Below are 22,327 nucleotides of genomic sequence, written 5' to 3'. Positions count from 1 at the left end.
ATGATAATTAGATTTGAATTAAATTAATGCGCAAAGATTTTTCTTTTTAGCGGCCAAGTGCAGATATCTGCGCTCGGCCGCTGTAAGAGTTATGTAATATTTGCAATCTACATAGGAGTCAATAGCAGATACCAAGCACCATATGCTTATGAGAAACAAAAGCAAAATATTGGCAATCGCTGAAATCTCGAATATGACTTAATCATTTTATTAAATGAAAACCGGTAACTATTTAAAACGGTTATTATATTGCAACAACTTAGCGTTGTTTATCCAAAAGACCATTGTTATAATTACAGGGACGTCAATAGGCCAAACTATTCAGGAAATATGATTTGAGTCGTCAAGGATAGATTTTGAGATCAATGTACGTCCGATGAGATTTAAAGGGAGTTGGAGGCGTACGGACAGATTCGTTCGAGTACGCGATCATTTGAGAACAAATAATGTTGAAGCTTTATCGGAATTCCGGAAATTTGCGATCGGTACCGATTTTTCCAGGTTCTTTTTTCGGCGTAAGCTGTATTAAGCCAGCTTTTCACCCTGACTTGACCTTTGTAAGTCTCCAATAATATTAAAATAAAATTTCCCGCGGCTAGGTACGAATGAATGCACTTCATTTATTCCATTGGCTGATTTGAGTATAACACCAGAACATTGGAAACATATCCGCGTCTTTGTAACACTGTTTTACTGCATGAAACAATTTTATCTCTAATGAAAAGGCTCAATAGATAGAACAGTTTTACAATCAATTTTCGACATAAATACAGTTTGTGCGTTCACCTTTTATTTTCAGAGAATTACCAGCGCAAAAGCGTTTATACTAAAGGCTATGTTGTCATATTTAGAACTTACTTGCATTGCATTTCAACCCGCGAGGTTTCGGGTCAATTCGCGGCCATTTGTGAAAGTCAGAGTTTATATACAGTTCATCACCGGAGTTCGCAGAAGGGGTTGCGATCATTCAACACCGGTCTTACTGACAATACCGTAGTGACTGTAATGCATTGCATTCTAATCCGCAAGGTATCAAGGTCAGTTTGCGGTCAGTTGCAGAAATCTTTATATAAACGCCGTCTCGTAAACTTTGTGCACTTGAAGTCTGTTTTGATCAGAGAGATACTAAATAAAGATATTCGGCGATATTATTGTGGTATGTCAATCATCGATTTTTAATATGGTTTCAACATTTGCATGATAAGGACCAATTTTAATAAAATTAATTAGAAATATTAATCCATTTAGACCAGTTTATTAAGCATGAGCACAATAATTCACTATACTATAATTATGCAATTAAATAAGATTCGAGTATTGCCGGCTGACCTATATGCACTCGTTTATTTTCATGTTTCTTGTGTTTTTCTATTCTGTAAATATAGATATCTCAGTAATAATATCACATAAAGCAAAATAAGACACGAAATCTGGCGCAACACCCCGTAATTGATTTGCTTATGATGTAGCTAAGAACTGCGCAGAAAAAAGACATCCGCTACTTTTTATCTCATAGAGATAACTTTTGATCGTTCATAAACATCGACCACAATCAACGCCGTATATCTTTTTTAAAGATATTTCTTGTTATTGATTCTGATAAGTTAGCGGCCGGCACGGACATGAATATTAACTGACGAAAACCTCTTCGCTACTTTCCGAAAATCTTCGACATGTTGCAAATATCCGTAATATTCCGCATTGTACTCACCAGAAACGCAACTAGAAAGACTACAATAAATCAATTAGCTACGGCTCGGGCGGGGATTTACCTTTTATCCCTGTAAGGGACCTAATGCCCCAGACTACCGGCTATTTTTTCCGGAATTCGAACTTGATACACTTGATATCCCTGAATTAAATATTTATATCCGCAATTTTGATCTCTAGAGTGCTGACTGTTAGTATTGTATTTGACTGGAATGACTGTCGATTATGTGTTTTTAAGATTAAAACAAGCTTACGAAGAACTTTGTGTTTGCTTTTTTGTACGCTTTCTTTTTAAAATGTATTGTCCGCCACGGACGCAACAATTGACCAAATGTACCAGATTGTGGTCTCTTTAAAGTGCTATGTTTTTACTGCCGTGATATCTTTAACAAACTACACATTAGTGATCGTGGACGTTTTATACTCTTATTGAATTTGTTTCCCCAAAATATGCTCTTCCATTCGTAGATGTTTAGGTGACGATGTTCTAATTATAGATCTTACACGGCCAAGAAACACTAGATAGGTCTTTGCAAAGAGAGCTGTTGGATATCGTGAATGCGTTCAATGTGGCCTGTTTATTTCAGAAAGCTATGTGCAATGTTTTATGGGGATTTCTATTAAATTGCCAATTGCAAAATTTGATTTAATTCATTCGGACCTACAAGCGGGAAACTTCTTCATTAAAATTCAATGGGCTTTTAAGAAGTTCGTTGAAAGGCCAAATTTGACGTTAAACAGCAACGCCGAAAACATTGCTACTCAGTCTTATTTATCACTTTTTTTGTAAGATTTACCAGTAGACGTTCTTCAGTGAAATTAAGCAAACACACAGTGCCGACAAATATGGAAGGGTATTTAGGTAAAAATTACATCCTTCTTTGTGACTGTGTCATGATTCTTGATGGTACTTTCAATTAGTATGTAGACACCTTTTCATGCTTGATGAAACTTACATCTTGCCTGATGTCCAATGTCTATTTACATTCTGCTTAATGGTATCATGCATGTGTACAGATGCAACATTCTTGTTCGTTAATTGCATGCTGCATATGTGTATGTTGGTTTGTGCAGAGAGACTTGTGCAATAGGCGCAGTGCATAATGGAATCAAATATTTATGCGTTTAATAAATTAACGCGATGGTAAGATGTGAGTTTCACCCAAGCACAAAGCAACATACTATCATGCATGATACAATGATGTCAATTGACAGTCATTCCGAAATGCTACGGAGGACTACGGAAATTTACGGCGTATAACGGAAATTTTATGTTATAGGAGAAGTTGCGCACCTTTGTAAGATATTTGCTACTGAACCGAAATTAACCGCGTGTTTGTAGACTTAACTTTTTTTTGGTTAATGACTAACCATAATTTTTGTACAGTAATTTACCTTCAATAACCAAAGAAAGTCTATGGATATATTTCAATATATGCTACTAATGCATGTATGCAGAGCTCCAGATAAGACGCTTAAAGTCGTAAAAAATTGAATTAAATTTAGTAAAAAAGTAGACTTAAATTCTGTGCGTACGGTTACACATTGGAAAAATAAAATAAGAATTCAAAATTTGTGATCATGCGTAAAACTCAATATCAATGCATATAATGTAAACATTTTATCAATGAGTTCCCACTCGTCTAGGCCCTCATTACAATTATGAAATCAACAGCACTTTAACGTTATTATGAATAACAGACCATCTTTACAACAGTCGAAAAGCCGAACGTTTTCCATTATCTGGTCCTTTTATCGCAAAAAGTCTTCTGTAACCCGGCAATTGTCATGAACTCTTCTTAGACTATAAACCTTAATGCGGATGTGCCAAAAATTATATTTACCTGAAAAAAAGAATTAATAATAGACTTTAAGGCTGGATTATTATAGAGTGTAAACCAAGATTTTGCTGAAAAAGTTATCTGGAACTTTGCATGTATGTTGAGAGGAAATCGATTACATAATTTCAAATTTACTAGAGTACTTTTATATTGCACCACATAAAATGCTATAAAACTATAATATTGAAGTGCACATATAAACTTTAATATAGATGGGTAGGTATTTCGTGTCAATCTCTTTCACATATGAAAGAGCTGTTGGTCATGCTGCTTTAAGTACATATAGATGCATGACACAATTTAGATTAAGCAAAATAAAACACTAGGTATTTGCCAAGAGTCAAATATATACGAGCAGTAAGAGCGTAATCGTGCACAGCGAGACTTACTCATGTAGAATTGAAACTTTTATTGCTTTCTTTCGAAATAATTTCATGTGTCCGATCTAATATGCAATATGCCCGGTGTTTTTTTTTTGCGGATTAATGTTCCGTTTTAGATCCATAATTAACGAATGCCTCAATATTTTCAAAAAATAACACCGGAATAATGTTCACCGACATTTTTTCATACAGATTGGATATAAATATTATAGAGTTTAACAAAAAATACATTAAGCCCTGTTCTCCCGGCACACGTGCTGGACACACAGGTGGTTAGCGTGTGGCTATGATAATAATTAGTGAAAACATCTTTTTGAATGATAAATAATCATATTAAAACGAAAAATCAAATTTTCTATAAAAAAAAATCACTATCGTTTTAAATATATCAAGGTATCCAACTCAAAATCATCCGAAAACGGGGTGCATCGTTTTGAGCAGCCATTACTAAATTAATTTTGCAGCGATTTTCATGACCCGGTCTTATTCAACGCAGAAATGAATTTCCTTTTAGGAAATGTATATATATTGTTATATTTCTACACATGCTGGGTCAAATTTTAAGAAATAAAGCTATACATAATTCGCTTGACCCAGTTGTGATCGATCAGACCGTATTTATTAATGAAATCTCCAGTTGTAAAAACACAACTCCGCATTGGAGCAATGAAATCACTCTTGTGTTTAAAATGTCAGTTGGTTGAAATGTATGTAAACAAAGGTTTGAAAATGCGCTGGACAGTTAGTTTTGATGCATAATGCTACGGCAAGCACGGTAAGAATGTTTTTTTTCATACGTTTTATTGAATTATGGTATCGAGGTTCGTGAACTTTGCAGGGAAAATGCCCTTTTCCCCGTGAAGATTTCAGTCATGAATACTGTCTGATCGATCACAGCTGGGTCACGCGAGTTGTGTATCGTGTTATTTATTAAAAATTGACCCAGTATTTGTACAAATATTGCAAGACATATTCATTTCCAGAAAGGAAATTTATTTCTGCGTTGAATAAGACCAAGATCGTGAAAATCGCTGCAAAATTGATGACGTAATGGCTGTTTAAAACGATGCATCCCGTTTTCGGATGATTTCGAGTTGGATACCTTGTTGAATATATATTTAACTTATTATTTTTAAGAAAAGTTGATTTTTCGTTATAATATGATTACTTATCATTCCAAAATATGTTTTCACTAATTAGTATTATAGCCACACGCTAACCACCTGTAGCTGGACACTTTTAAAAAACACTATACAAATTCAAGTACTTATGCACTTAATTGATTGTAAACAATGACGGTTGAAATCCGTGCGTGGGAATTTTTCTGGTAACCAAGAGCGACGTCAACGTTCATGACAAACCTGTTTATATGACATTTATTTATTGATTTTTTCCAACTTGATTGAAAATTATGTTTTATGATATTTTAATACATGTAGATGAAGTAGTTGTTTTCTCAACGAGGAGTACAATAGTTGTACAGTACTAGACACGAGTACTTGTAACTTTCAGGTTTCTCTTTATACCACAGACATTATATAGTCATAAAATGATAAATATGTGTTTATGGAAATTGTAATTATAGCATGGTAAACAGACTAGAGAAATCTGAAAGTTTCACGCACAGGTCTGTGGCAATGGGGGTTTGGGCTACTTTATAAATATGAGGTCGATATGCAATGCACATCGGTAGATTACGTCTACTGTAATTATTTGGACTAGGGAAGGCCACAATTCCAACACATCAGCCCCGTTATGTCCTGAATTAAATACATGTATAATTTCTTGAGTGCCAATTGCATCTTACAAATATCAAAAACATACACGGCAGTCAATTCATTGTGTAAACCTACTGGTCTTCATGGCAATAATGAACGTATTTAGTTTAATGGAGATTATATAACGAAGGGAACTAATTCAGCTCATTCAGTTTACTAGTCAAAATGATTCGGATGTTTTCGCTTTTTTTTCCGAAAAGTAATTTATTCAACATACGGAAAATAAACGCGCGCCACCTGTTGTCATAATTTAGTAACTTGCATTCTGCTTACTGCCTGTTGCTAACTGCCGTTGTTAATGACGCTTAGTGGCAAAACCGATTATGACTGGTTTCAGGAATAATGAACACACAAACATTGGATAGTCACCAAGCATGTTGAAACAATCATCAAGTATAACCGATAGAGAACAAGCATGTTGGAACTGTCATGAAGCATGTTAGAATAAACATCACGCATAATGTAAATATTCATCATGAATGATGTAATGTTGCAGCAATCATCAAGTATAAACGAATAGACAACAAGCATGTTGGAATTGTCATAAAGCAAATTAGAATAAGCATCAGTCATAATGTAAATTTTCACCACGAATGATGTTACTTTTACCTAAATATCCTTCCATAGACATGTGTTGTTACTAAAATAGACATAGAGATTTGAGCATTGGGAGTGACCTAATCATACTGTGCTTTAGCAGTATTACGGAATACCGTTAGTGCCATCGTGGTTACACATTAAAATCCAGAGGGCGAGAACGCGAGAACGCGATAGTACAATGGCGACAACGTGACAATACGATGATGACAGGGTGACAATACGATGGCGACAATGCGATTGTACGATGGCGACAATGCGAGAACGCGATAATACGATGACGACAATCAGACAGTGCGATGACGACAGTGCGACAATACGATGGCGACAGTGAGATAGTACGATGGCGACAATACTACAGTTCGATAGTGCGATAATACGATGACGACAGTGCGAAAATACGATGACGACAGTGCGACAATACGATGGCGATAGCCGACAGTGCGATAGTACGATGGAGCCAATGCGATTACGCGATAGTATGATGGCGGCAATTCGAAAATGCGATGGCGACAGTGCGACAATACGATGGCGACAATGCGATAGAACGATGGCGACATTGCGATGATACCACGGCGAAAGTACGATATGACTATCGCATTGTCGCCCCCGCACTATCGTACTGCCGCCATTGTATTGTCGCACTGTCGCATTGTCGTCATCGTACTAGCGCGTTTTCGCAATCGTACGAACGCATTGTCGCCATCGTATTGTCGCACTGTCGTCATCGTACTTTCGCGTTCTCGCATTCTCGCCCTCTGGATTTTAATGAGTAACCACGGTGGCCCTAACGGTATTTTGTACAGTAAAGTCCGTACAATCTGGAATAACAGTTTATATGCCGAAAACAGATGTTGAAAACCCGACTTTGTTTTATAAGTAGTAGTCTAAATATACAATGAGTTTTCCGAGCATTAAATAAACATATTAAAATAAAATTCATGTTCGTATCGGTTGAAGTTCGTGTTAATAGTAGAAGCAAAGAACACAATAAAACGCTGATTGGGCTTACTAATTTGAGGCAAGAAAAAACACATCGCGCTATTATATATAACATATAACGCGCATCCGCAAAGTTCGAGCGCCCGTCTCGGTGCCGTCGTTTCCGGTGAAAGTTTCGCACAAGAGCTACCGAGTTTGGATATGAGACCACGAATCATGGCTTGACTTGATATATCAGTCAGCGTAGAACTTGACCAGACTGCGCGGTTGGACAAGCTAGGATGGACCAACTTTGGCCGCATATGACATAAGACCCATTTTCGCATGACGCGGGTCATCTGACCTTTATTATGTGTATATAGCTTTGAATGGAATTTGCACATAGTTTTTGGCATGGACTTATTGTTATGTTAATGTGTTGCACGCTTTCAAAAGCAGAGGGCATATATAAGAGCAATTATACTACGGAGTTCATTTTCTGTTGCAAAATGAAATGCAATAAAGATTGTTACTCAGCGGTGTGTACAGTATGACAGCGTTGTCTGTCTGTGATGCATTTATACTGGTTCTAAGCTGGCATACTCACCAATTGGACTCAACCATCTGCTCGAACAAGAAATGATAAGTTCTACTAGCATAAACCTTTAATTGTAACTCATTAAAAAATATTCATGTTATTTATATTATTCAATTTATTATTCAAAATTATAATTATTATTTCCTTTATTGTTGTTTTTCGCATTTAGAAACTTATTCGGCTTACGAAACTGAAAAATCCCAATGGAAAAAAAATCCCATGGGATAAAAAATCCCATGGGATAAAAAAATCCCATGGGATAAAAAAAATCCCATGGGATTTAAAAATCCCATGGGATTTTTTGTTTTTTTTTTAAACACGACTAAACGCATTAAAATATCGTAGTTGTTCATCATTTCATAAAATATGATGTTTCTGAAAGTTTCATGAATAAATCTCTCAAAATAAGAAAAAAATCCCATGGGATTTTTTTTCTCCCATTTAAAAATGGGATTTTTTTATTACTATATATTTATATATATATAATTGGCATAAAACCAATATACAGTCCTTAAATAACGTTAAAATACTTGCAAACGCAAATAAAACACGTTTTTTAAAATGTTCAAAAGCCCATGGGATTTTTCTCCCATTTGCAAATTATGGGAGAAAAAAAATCCCATGGGAGAAAAAATCCCATGGGATTATCGAAAATCCCATGGGAAAATGCAAAAATCCCATGGGAACCCCAACTTTGCTTATAAATTTCATAGTGAAGAAAACGCGTTTTTTGAGTGAAAATAACCAATTATTAATCATCGATAAGACTTTTATCGCATACTATGTCTCAAAGTAGCAAATCTTTAAGAAAAAGGGTACTTAAGTTTGCGAAATTTCGGTTTCGCAAAGTTTTTCCGGTGGCCGTTTATCCGTTATCCTGGTAGAACGAGTACCTGATATCTACGGAAAAGATCTTCTAAAGGCTCCCTAGCTCACTAGGGATGCTATGGAAAAGACGTTGAAAAACATACATGCATAAAATACAGCAGACAATTATGTGACCGCGTCTCTTAAACATAGGTTTATTGAATATTCATATCTTAAAAACGCAGACAATAAGTATTTATTGATGTATCCGTATTATCTAGGATGTGCGTCTTGACCCAAGAGGTTTCTTTTCCCCGCGCATATCTGCCATTTAATGTAAAGTGTTTAAAATCACGTTTGTTTGAGTACATAAAAAGGCACTCCATTTAATGTCTTTACAAGCCATTATAAACCATACGGACGAAATACAAAAAGAGATAAATCTATATGGATATCAATCTGAATCCTTTTGCAACCGAAAGCTTGTGGAAAAGCATTCTTCTTTTTCTAAAGTGGCTGTATGTAATATTGTGTCGTGTTGTCAGTTATCTTCATAAAAAACAAAGAACAGTTCAAACTGTTCAATCTGTTCACGTAAACAATGCTTCCTGGTTGTTTAATTAAAATCAACTGATAAATATATAACAGTATTTTGACGACAGCATTTTCAAGTATCATCCGCAATATAAATACTAAAGTTATTTTTAGGAATTCGCAACTAAAATTCGATTTTGTTTTCGATGCGTCAATCTTTGAACATGTCCCTTTAAGACGTCGTTTGCACTAGGAAATATGTGGAAGAGTAGTGATATTCGATATGCCTCGAAAAAACTTTTTTTCTTAGTCTGCAGGCTACAGATCAATAACTCGGTATATCAAATGACCCGCAAGCGGAAAACTGATGTGCTGTTTCCTGATAATGCAACCCCCGCTAATGGGTCATAATATAATTCTTTACGTGATCAATATCATTAGAGATGTTAACCGATTCGGGTTTAGCATTTTAGACGCTGTATTCTATGAAAATGAAAAGTAACACAAAAAGGTACAACAAAAATACAATCAAACAATAACAACAATCCATCTATTCAACATTGTACTCATTGATCGCGGTCAATATTTCATTTGGTTGTATTCTTGCGCGTTTTGCATTCGTTTAATGAGACCGTTACAGTGCACTCACTCAGGTACTCTTCAACAGATTAAACTCGCTTCAATATCGGTACCTAAATATTGTCAAACATAAAGGTCAGTGCCACGTTAATATTGGCGAACTATACTTTATCATACAGATTCACATAGTCACAGATGGTGTTATTAGTCATAATGCGGGATGACTTGTATTTGCATTTGTTTGCATGAAACACACGTAAAATATAGCAGTCACGGTATGTATGTCAGTGCATTTTACACGATGACTGCTAAACGTAATACAATTCGTTAAACAAACGTATGATATAACACTCGGGGTAGGTGTTCCAGTGCAAAATACGCAGTGACCGCTAACTGCATTATGATACTCTACACAAACGCAAAATATAATCGTGTTTATGTACGGGGGCTATGACGTATATCTTTGAAGCGGGATAACGAATGTAGGCGTGGTTTGACACTCGCGGCTACCTTCCAAAACAGCTAGATATATATCGAGACGCGTTCTGGGAAAACGGGGATTAATGTATGTGTGTGAGGCGTCCTTCAATATTATCATGTGCAGTCCGCACACATGCTAATCAGATACGATACATATCGCGTTAATGGTATTTTTCGTTGTATAAAAGTATCTTCATATTAAACATCCAGTTTAGGCGGAAAGTGGCTGATAAGCCTGTGTGGTTTGCAAACTCTAAGCTGGAACGACGCTTTCAACACATGAATTATGCCCAGTTTTCGCAGAGCGCGGCTCACATCATTACCGCTCTGATATGCGCCCAATATTAAGAATACCAATAAGGATTAAATATGTTCGTCAGAAAACGTTTCTCATGCACTTGATTAACCTTTATCGCGAATATTAACATCAAATAATCAAGCGCTGTACTTAAATGAGTCGCATTATGAGAAAACTGGGCATAATGCTTGTGCTTAAACGGATCTGAAGATATGTAACGCTGTTACATTAACCAAGAACAATACAGATTTGTCTACCTTGAATTGCACACAGTTTCTTCAGCTTATTTCTAAGCTCTATTATTAGTCGAGAAGCTGAGGAACCTTGTTCTGGCCATGAAAACTGCGTGTATTGATTTTACCATTGTACAGTGTCGATGACGTGAAATCACGACTTTGTATTTATTTGCACCCAAGCGCCACATATTAAATATTTGGAAAACACTTTTTATTTACATTCTAACATTTAAGATGAAATCGGGAACTCTGATTATCCGATTCGTAGAAATTGTGAAATATGACGTATTTATTTTCTTAAAATTTCATGTTTTATCTATATAATATTTAGCAAAGAAAAGTTGCTCAAATGATTATACTTATCTCTTGACAGATGTAATATTGACTATGAAATAAAGCGATTTAAAGGCTTTACGTTTATAAGACACACTGTAGTAGTATAGATATTCAATAAGGCACCCGAAAAGCGAAATGGCGCCTGCATTATACAGGAAGCATACAAAACGTATTTATATTCTTAAAATTTCATGTTTTATCTATAGGTATATACTATTTAGTAAAGAAAAGTTGCTCAAATGATAATACTTATCTCTTGACAGATGTTATATTGACTATGCAATAGAGGATTTACGTTTATAAGACACACTGTAGTAGTATAGATATTCAATAAGGCATCCGAAAAGCGAAATGGCGCCTGCATTCTTACAGGAAGCATACAAAACCAAGAATATATCGTGATTTTGCAACTTAGTTTAATTGTATTGCTAATAAACATACAAAGTTACACCCTCGGAATGTAATCAGGCATCATCCATTTTTACATGATATGTCCTCCATCGCTCATACATTCCATGCAGAAAATTCCATTCCATTCATATGATTACAACACAAAATGGGTATTAAGTATAAATTCAACAGTTTAATGGCCATAACATACGTGTAGCAAATGGCGTAAGAGTGATGTTAACTGGATACCTCTAATGAACTCTAATTCAAAAATGTGCTTATGCTTAACAATCATATAAGTGTGACCAGAACATATCAGTGTTTATTAAATGCCATTTCAAATGCCATGGTAGAACATGTCCTTTTTCTCCCACAGTGCCACTCACGATCCTGCCGATACGGAACAATACAAAAACTACTAACATCTACGACCGTGGATCTATAACCAAATTATAATTATATCATTAAAAAAAAACTTTGACAAATCAATCATTTGGGTTATAAATAATCAAAATAATAAATCTGTACAGTAACTGTGAAAGGAACTTCAAATATTGGTAAGGAAATATATAATATGAGATTTATAATTATATAAATTACTTGCCTTGAAAATAATTGTCTGTAAAAAATCTCTATTTTTAGTAGCAAATAATTAAAAGCCACTACCGTGACTGTAGATTCACCACTCAAAATGTGCAGCTCCATGAGATACGCATGCATGCCAAATATATAAAGTGGCTATGTTCAATATTGAATAATTTTCTCCCTTTTTAAAGCTTATTACTTCCCTTAAATCTGTATTTGTTACCACAATTTGTTTGTCAGAAACACAATGCCGCCTACTGCGCCGCTTTGAGTAATTTTTCAAAATTATATACGTGGGCAGGTCAGATAACTATGTCCATTTAAAGCTTATTACTTCCCTTGACTTTGTTTTTTCGATCCTATACCTCGAAGGCTGATGTTCACCTTGAAATTTTAGCACTCACATTGTGCAGCTCCATGAGATACACATGAATACAAAATATCAAGGTGCTATCTTCAATATTTAAAAAGCTATGGCCAGTGTAAAAGTTTAAGCACGACGCCTACGGCGGACGGCGGACGACGAGCTGGCTATGACAATAGCTCGGGTTTTCTCCGAAAACAGCCTCGCTAAAAACCTAACAAAATGAAACATAACAAAAGCATACACACGCTTAGAGCAAAACGAGATCAACGGTATAACTAGATTAACGAAAATCAACCATTACGTTTTTCATGTATGAAAATATTTCCGCATAAAAAAAATCAATACTATAGCATATATCTTTGTATCTTTAGATTCATTACAAACTATGTGTTTTGAGGAAAACAGATTATCCGTGTTCAATAAAAGTTTACATTCACTTGTCCAGTAAAAAACACGAGCAATTATACATTCACATGAAAAGTAGTTTAATCAATTCGCATAAAACAACTGCACTTTATTTCTTATTTGTGAATGCAACAATAGCGTTATTGAAGACATTTTAAAAATACGAATGAACACAGATATGCACCAATTTTATCGATAAGTGCAACAATGTGTTCAATACTTTTTGATCAATATTACAAATCACAACAATGTTTCTATTCAACAAGAAAAACAAGAATATTATCGATACATTTACAGCAATTACAACAATACCAGTGGTATCAGTAACACATATATTCATTCAGTGCAAATGCGTTAACAATACCAACCATAAACCAAGTGAACATTTAGATAAGAAGATGAGATACAAATGACACAAACACACTTTATTTCCTAACATGCTTACGCAAATAAACACAAGTCACATTTCTACATACGTCGACAAAATGAGTTACTACTATAAGATCAAAAGGGTAATATATGCATAACTTGAAATTATACCGCTGGTTTCCAAGCGCGATACGTACATATTTTGTTAAGATATATACAATATAGCAAAATTACTTTACATAACGTTATTTTGCAAACTAATGTTATCTATGCGAAGCCGATTGACATTTTTTAATAAAATGTATTTAAATTTATTGTTTCGGTAAAGTTTACAGCCTACTGTAAACAAATCTTTTGTAAAATTGTGCACATTTTTAAAAAGTGAAACAAACGTCTGCAAGTCAAACATCAATTACTGAACAAACAAATCACTAATACGATAAGTTGTATAATTTTCACGTTCCCGGCAACAATGATCGGTGATTCGTTTAAGGTAATATGTACTCAAAAGTTATAAATACGTGTTGTCCGCGCCTCGTTTCTGATCTATTGATCATCGTTAACGTTTTACATCATAATTCGATCAAAAATAGTAGCATCCGCATTGAACACTCGACTCCCTTCCATTATCATCCTCTCGCAAACATCCGTTATAACCTCGTTTCCTCGTCTTATTAATGCCTGCAAAATCGCATCGGTAATGTCATACTCCCCGTTCTCATCCCTGCAGATTACCACTCTGTTCATGAGCATGAGCGTTAGCATTTCCACCTCAATTCTCCTCCCGCTGTACCATCGTAATGGTTCAGGGTGAGCTACGATGCATTGTCGTATCTTTGGAAGTCTGAGTATCACCCTAGGACCTTCATTGAGCATATCTGTAATCGTTGATATCCATGTGCGTTGCTGTTCCTCATCCAGTCCAGAGGTTGCCATCAAATTCCTTTCTGGAATCATATAGTATGGTAGCTCTAAGGTGATCAATGCAACTCTAAGCGCATCCAATGCTTCATGCAACCACTGCAAAATACTTTTTTTATGAAACGAGGCTTGAGGATTATTTTCCGCCATCCATAAAACGATGTTTTTCAATGTGTACGATGTAACTTCTTTCTTACGTGGATGTAATACATCGTTCTTTATCATTTTCAATAAAACATACAATTTGGTTTGAGTGTCATTAAGATTGCTAATTAGTTCGATCTCACCGGCGTTAAAACACACTCTCCATTCAACATGTTGATATTCACTCCCTTTAAATCCAACAGGCGTAAGAACCGCCCCAAGTGATACGACCCTCTGAGCGACTTCCGGTGGCGGCCAGTGGCGAGGTCTTGCGGCCCATTTTGACAGAATGTTGGGGCAGTAGTAATGTAATGCATGTACTTTGTCATTGTGAAAGTGTCCATGCATTGTACTCGGAATTGACGGTCCCGCACGCTCATGCTGCACCATGCCCTCAGCCAAGCGTTCGTTCGACCAGTTATTAACAAACAAGTCACTGCTCAAAAGTTCGCGACCATATCCGTCATCACAAAACGCATCATTTAATTGCCTGTGAATTGTTGTTCCGCGTCTCTCCAGTAGCAGTCTACAGTGACCATGGTAACTCTTGCGGCTGAGTGATCTCAACACGGTTATCTCCCCAGGAAAAGCACATGACTTTACATCATCTTCTAAACAGAATACTCTATTATTTACAATCATTTGATCCTGATCACTTTCCAAGAAGCTGCTCAGCCCCTCACCTTTGCTACCCGTAATAATACACGTTGTCGTTCCACATGTCCTTGCAGTTAACAGCTTGCCGAACTCCCGATATGCGTCTCTCCGAGCCTGTATTATCTCCTGTCCGTAACCGAGCCAGCTCAGTATAGTGCATGTCTCAACGGAGGTATTTTCCCACTGAATCTAAAAAACGTTTCAATTAGAAACACGCTACATGTCATAAATAACATTACATCGTTAGTAGTCAAATAAATCAGCGATACTAAAATTATTCCAATTTAAATTATTCTTTTACGGCCATACCATTCGATGTATTATCAATTTAAAATTCTAACACGGCACGCGACTTGTTTTCTATAGACAAAGAAGGAAATCAAGCGTGGGTTATTCTGCAATAACTTATGGGCGGAGCTTAATGTTTCGAAAATAGTTCCGAATAAATAAAGAAAATATTGCAGTAAAATGCACGTGCTAAAACCCGCTCTGAAAGAAATGTAATAAATGTAGCATGTATAAATGAAATGAAATAACAAATTGTATATTTGGTGATAAGTGGCACAACCACACCTACAAAGAATGTTATTGGTTAGGAAGCGTAATTCAGAAAACATTTATAGCATGTCAGCTTTTCAGTAGCATCAATAAACGTGCCGTCATTAAGTTTCTACGATTGTTGTTTTCAATGAAAGTGACGTCATTTGCAAAATATTTCTGAATGAAAACGACGTCATATGTTTGTACACATCAATGACGTCACTAAATAGTGAACTTTGTACTTAGAAAGGCGGAGTATTGAAAAATATAGTTACGTCCTAAAGCTTGAACCAAATCAATCAGAATCGTGTTAGAATCGAAATAATATTTTTCTATAATGGTTTGTTGTCGAATAATCCACAGTAAGTTGTATAGATGCGTGTTATTTCGCACTCGTGATTTAATTCCTACGCATCAATACTCCTTACTGTGGGTTATTCGACAACAAACCATGATAGAAAAATAGTATTTCTTAAGTATTATCTTGTGAAAATATATTACAATTTCGTGTGCATGTTCTCAGTGAATAATCCAATAGTCGGTACAAGTATTGCCAACCATGAATTAATTAATAAATTGAATTAAGTGGATTGAAATAAAGACACTGAAAATATAGACGGTAATCAACGGCGAGTTCATATATATTTATGACATCCATTCATAAACATACTAAACATATAATGTTTAAATCTCTATTATGTGAAATTGCAAATGCGGAACGAATAATGTTATAACTATTGATAATAAACTAAATTGCTATGGTTAAAGCTGCATAATTTAACGAAATTATATAAACTTTAATTGTTATGTCTGTAAATACAATATATTGATGTTTAAATAGTTTTTTTAATAATTTGAAAAAAAACTGTGAAAAACGTTTGCCAAAAAGTAGTGTCGTACTTTGGCACGTGCAGGCACTGAAAAGTGGTTATAAGAAGATTCATGAGAACGGATGTATTAATTTTTAATGTTTCACATTTTGTACAGAAGTAAAGTATTTAATTTGGGACCAATTATTGATATACAGTATAAATTTACCGTTGTTCTTTTTTCTAAAGATGTTAACGTATATCTGCCTTTAGTTATGCAAACATTAAACATCTAGATTGAAATGTCATTAAGAAATATAATAGGGGTAGGGGAAACGCAGACATATAAACGGGAAAACTATGCGTTAATTGTCATTGTGTACTGGACACAAACTGCACTCGACTTATCATCTTACCAAGTCTTGTTTGCTGGACATACTGCCCTGTCTTGGGAATCTTTCCGGTTCATCAGGTCTTGTGCCACTTTCAGCCATCCATACAGTGCTGAAGTGAGATATTTGATAAATATAGGATCTTGCATGAGTGGTCGTTTTGTATTGAATTGATTAAACTCATCTTATAACATGACTAGGCTCCAGGAGTGAAATAACGTAATGCTCAATTTTGTTTACTACATGGGTGTTATTACACTAGTTATATAAATGTGAAATGACGTCATTTTTGTGACGAAATGATGTCATTATTCCAGCAAATTTCTTTAGTTAAACTCTTTAACACTGTAATAAAAAGGTGAAAAGGCCATAAAATAAAGAGAAAATGTGTTGGTCATGTTATAAATAGAATCTTAGATTCGTGGTCATTTTGTATTGACTTTATTAAACTCGTCATCTATATAAAGATAAAAACTCGGCAAGCCTCGTTTTATCTTTATTTAGATGACTCGTTTAATAAATTCAATACAAAACGACCACTCATGCAAGATCCTATATATCTCAATAAAGATAAAAACGAGCCTTGCCGAGTTTTTATCTTTATTTAGATGACGAGTTTAATAAATTCAATACAAAAATACCACAAATCTAAGATTCTATTTATAACATGACCAACAAATATTCTCTTGATTGTATGCTCTTTTCACCGTTTTTTCACATTGTTAAAGAGTTTAACTGAAGAAATTCGCTGGAATAATTATGTCATTTCGTCACAAAAATGACGTAATTTTACAGTTATATAACTAGTGTAATAACCCCCGTGTAATAAACAAAATTGAGCATTACGTTATTTCATTCCTGCATCGTAGGCCTTGTTATAAGCTGATATGGACAAGAATATGTGATATAGTTCGGGTAATTGTCATGAAATACAAATCAATATTTTTAACACGATCACGAATACGCGTGCATGTACATATAAACTGATCATAGCTGACACGTTGCAGTACATAAGTTTAAGTTATGTTATGTAACGTTAACAATACTGCTTTTCAATAAAATGCAAATAAGATGGCTTCTGCCCGTGTAAAAGACACGTCTTATATGAAACCTGCCTTACCTTATACATCACAATTGATTTATTAGCCTAGTCAGGTAATATGCCGGTTGAATGACTCAAGTTAAATAAAAAACATTACGTCTCTAATATACCTGGGCGAGCAAAATGAATAGTTTTCCAAAAGAAAAATTCGTTCAACGGCCTCTTATATATCCCAATCTTTCAAATAAAAGGAAGTAAAATGGAAGTAAATATAGAATTTTATTTTACTGATATTGTAACATACACTGCATGGTGTGTTCGATGCCACGAACTAAACTAGTAGTAAAATAATACACTTAATGAAGTGGGAACATGTATTGCTACTTTCATGCGCTTACCTCATGCAATGGACCAACATATTACAGTAATTAATGGAGTTGTCGTTAATGTATTTTCCTCTTACTTATCTGCGTTAATGTATACAATTAAGTTTAAGTCATTATATATTGAACAAAAGTATCATTATGATTACTCAATACAATGACATATAATATAATACCGTGCCCTTGACCGATCAGTAAGGTTGTTCTTCGGCGCGGAATGTTTGAAAACTGCAGTAACGCACGCGACTTGTGTTGATATGGCATGTGGACCGCCACGTAGCTAGTTTAATCAAGAGTTTTTAGATGTCGTCCTGCAAAATAATAAGAATATTTTTTACGCAATAGAAAAAAAAGAACATTTCGAAAGATCATCTGTAACACTTTATATGTTATACATTAAAGTATAAATGTGCATGCCTCAATTTTTAATTTAGTTCAAGACTTCATATTGAAACAACATGAGAAACTATATAACACTCTTCAATATTTGAGTTTGCTGAACGAAAAGGACGTTATCTGAGCAATGACATGCGTGTATAAATATTATCAGTTTGCTATCGGTTACATGCCGAATGAATTTAAGTAAACTTTTAACATGTACTGAGAACATAAGATCAAAACTTTATATAGTTTTGCTGCTTTTGAATTTATTTAAGAAGTTGTTTAATGATCTCATAATTTTCGCCGGTGCCATTTTATTTGACGTTGAACATTTACCGTCGACATTTATATGTTAATGTCGCAATTACCGTAACAGAAATACACCTTTTTAAGGCTCAGTGTGGTTGAGCCTCAAGTGAAAGTTAAAACACGACACATGCAGACGCCTCACGAAACTTGGATTCAAACATTTAAGCTGTTAACTTGAATAATTGGAAGCTAGTCCAGTAGTTAATTCAACGATATTACAAAGTATTCACGAACAGAACGCGATGCATTGACTTTTTATATTAACACGTTCATCTGCACCTGTTCGGGTTGAACTTTATATAATCACAATTCATATGCCTATAATCAATGTTCAACCGCATTTAAGAATTAAAAAAATGCCAACTTAATATTAGGCGATTAAAATTGAAAGCATACATCTCCACAGTAAAAATATCGCCTGGAGATGTTCGATGCTCACGACACCTAATGAAAGCAAACAACACAAGTAGTTTTACTAATGATAACTTTAATTTCCAGGCAATATCGGCAGATTAAATGACACTAGCATAAATAACCGCGACCGCGAGCAGAGATGAGATAAAACGGTTGGTCACTTATTCCTTATAAAAAAATACGTGACATACTCAATCAATGAAAAATTAACATATTTATCGACGTTACCTGTCTTAGGCAGATAAACTAACCACAGCGATCATAGATGACTGATGTGTGATACACCTTTTTCAATACTGTGTGTACCAGAAGTCATATAACGGTGATTACGCAATGCTAAGTATATGTGCCTACATCCGATTCAAACTCATCATCATTAACGAATTAGCCTGTCTTGTGGTTCATGAGATAATTTTAAAGACCCACATACATTATTAGTCTATCTGGACAATGCCGCTTCACAAAGAAATTGATTAGATTGTCATAACCACAAATGTGGTTTATTACTTGTTCAAGTTTATGTACAAACACCTATATGTACAACAATAATCCATATAAGCAGTTATATATATATATATATATATATATATATATATATATATATATATATATATATATATATATATATATATATATATTTATATTTATATATATATATATATATATATATCTATATATATCTATATATATATATATATATATATATATATATCTATATCTCTATCTATATATCTATCTATATATATATATATATATATATATATATATATGTAAGTATTCTTTTCGTACAGACACGGGACCTTCCATACGGGACCCGTGTTTATCATTGTTTGGTTAAAATACCCCGTGGACTTGATAGTGTAGAGTAAATCAACATTATAAACTCGACCGAACTACGTAGAAAGACCATGTAAGTAGATAATAAAGTGTTCACAACAGGTTTTATATAATGAAGCGTTCATAAAATGTAAGTATATGACAAAGCGTGCACATCAGGTTTGTAGATGATGAAGCGTAAACAACTTGTTAGTTGATAATGAAGCGTTCACAAGTACTTAGAAGATGATGAATCGCGTACAACATGAAAGTAGTAATGAAGCATTCACAACTATTGGTTGATTAAAGTGATCTTTTCACGATTTGGTAAATTGTCCAAATTGAAAAAAGTTGTTTCAGATTCACAAATCTTCGTTTTAGTTATGATATTTGTGGAGAAACAGTAATACTGAACATTTACCATGGTCTAATTTAGCCAATATATGCACCTTTTGACGATTTAAAAACCTACAAATTATAAAGCGTTGCAACGAGAAACGATTAAATTTGTAGTATTTTGTTGTTGTCGTTAAATTTTGTGAAACTACGAAGATTGCTGATATAGTGCATAAAATACTTTATCCAAGAATGCCTGGCAGATTAGCCGAGCGGGCTAATGCGTTTTTACTCCAGGTTACTCCTGGACTCCGGCGGTCACTGGTTCGAGTCCAGCTGCGGTTACTTTTTTTCCTATTTTAAATTTTATTCTTGATTTTTTTACTGGAACTTTTAAGATTCAATGTTTACATTTATCAATATAAAGCATTTAATGGCTATTTTCCCAATGACTTATTCCAAAACATGCCAAAAACTGTGAAAAGGCCCCTTTAAGAAGCGTTCACAACATGTAAGTAGATGATAAGACGTTCAAAACATGTTAGTAAATTATGAAGCGTGCACAACAGGAAAGTATATGATGAAGCGTGCATAACCAGTAAGTAGACAGTGAAGAGTGCACAGCAGATTAGTAGACGATGAAAAGTGGACAAAACATGTATGTAGATGATGACGCTTTCACAATAGATTAGTAGATGATGAATCGTACACAATAGGGTATTAGATGACGAGGCGTGTACAACATGTACGGAAATGACGAGTGGTTCACAACAGGTTCGTGTGTGATGAAGCATACTAAACGGATATGTAGATTACATGTACGAAGCGTCCACAATCGGTTGTTTGATGATGAAGCGTTAACAACAGGCTATTAGATGATGAAGCGAACACACTGGATTAGTAGATGATGAAGCGTTCACATCAGGCTAGTAGATTATGAAGCGAACACACTGGATTAGTAGATGATGAAGCGAACACACTGGATTAGTAGATGATGAAGCGTTCCCAACAGGCTAGTAGATGATGAAGCGTTCACAACAGGTTAGTAGATGATGAAGCGTTCCCAACAGGTTAGTAGCTGATGAAGCGTTCACGGCATTTTAGAAGATGATGAAGCGTTCCCAACAGGCTAGTAGATGATGAAGCGTTCACAACAGGTTAGTAGATGATGAAGCGTTCCCAACAGGCTGGTAGATGATGATGCGTTCCCAACAGGTTAGTAGCTGATGAAGCGAACACACTGGATTAGTAGATGATGAAGCGTTCCCAACAGGCTAGTAGATGATGAAGCGTTCACAACAGGTTAGTAGATGATGAAGCGTTCCCAACAGGTTAGTAGATGATGATGCGTTCCCAACAGGTTAGTAGATGATGAAGCGTTCACGGCATTTTAGTAGATGATGGAGCGTTCACAACATGTAAGTAGATGATGAGGCGAGCACAAAGGTTAGAAGGTGATGAATCCTGCACTTAATGTTAGAAAACATGTGCTCAACAGTTTATTTAATGATACAGCATACACAACGCGTTAGTAGATAATGAAGCGAGAACAACAGGTAAGCGTGTACAACAGGTTAGTACATGATAAAGCATTCACAACAGGTAAGTATGCACAATAGGCTAGTAGATTACTATGCGTTAACAAAAGATTATCGTGAACACCATATACGCTGATGACGAAGCGTTCAAAACTAATTTTTAATTTGTACCCCTAAGGTTAGTCTGTGCACCGGATTTGTTTATGACGAAACGTGCACAACTGGGTAGGAGATGATGACATTATTATATACAATCGATTTTGAATTGCACGTGGCAATTATAAAATTTCACCTTCATTATTCCTTAGATTGTAAGCCTTTTAAGCATGATGTCCGTATCTAACTTCTTATACAAATATGTATTGTATAAGCAGGCTCAAAAACATTACCTGCTCAACTAATGAAATACAGAGGTCTATAATTTTGTAAAG

General features: G+C 35.0%; 1 protein-coding gene across 9 annotated transcripts in view; it reads right to left on the bottom strand.

The window, feature by feature from the left end:
• Window positions 1–22,327, bottom strand: part of LOC127867092 (uncharacterized) — a 377,266-nt gene that overhangs the window by 236,212 nt on the left and 118,727 nt on the right. For 5 of the 9 annotated variants that reach the window (XM_052408070.1, XM_052408068.1, XM_052408071.1 and 2 more), the window contains exons 2-4: window positions 18,279–18,413; window positions 16,702–16,789; window positions 11,669–15,125 (exon numbers count right to left, since the gene is read on the bottom strand). In XM_052408070.1, coding sequence (XP_052264030.1) covers window positions 13,782–15,125; window positions 16,702–16,779 — 1,422 coding nt within the window. In that variant the 5' untranslated portion in view covers window positions 16,780–16,789; window positions 18,279–18,413 and the 3' untranslated portion in view covers window positions 11,669–13,781. Of the gene's footprint in view, window positions 1–11,668; window positions 15,126–16,701; window positions 16,790–18,278; window positions 18,414–22,327 lie in introns of those variants that run through there. The other 4 variants (XM_052408072.1, XM_052408073.1, XM_052408074.1 and 1 more) reach the window with 2 other exon arrangements.

This window comes from Dreissena polymorpha, chromosome 2 (assembly GCF_020536995.1).
Source record: "Dreissena polymorpha isolate Duluth1 chromosome 2, UMN_Dpol_1.0, whole genome shotgun sequence".
NCBI classification, from domain to species: domain Eukaryota; kingdom Metazoa; phylum Mollusca; class Bivalvia; order Myida; family Dreissenidae; genus Dreissena; species Dreissena polymorpha.
The sequence above is the reverse complement of the archived record's forward strand: the minus strand, read 5'-3'. Positions and strand labels throughout refer to the sequence as shown.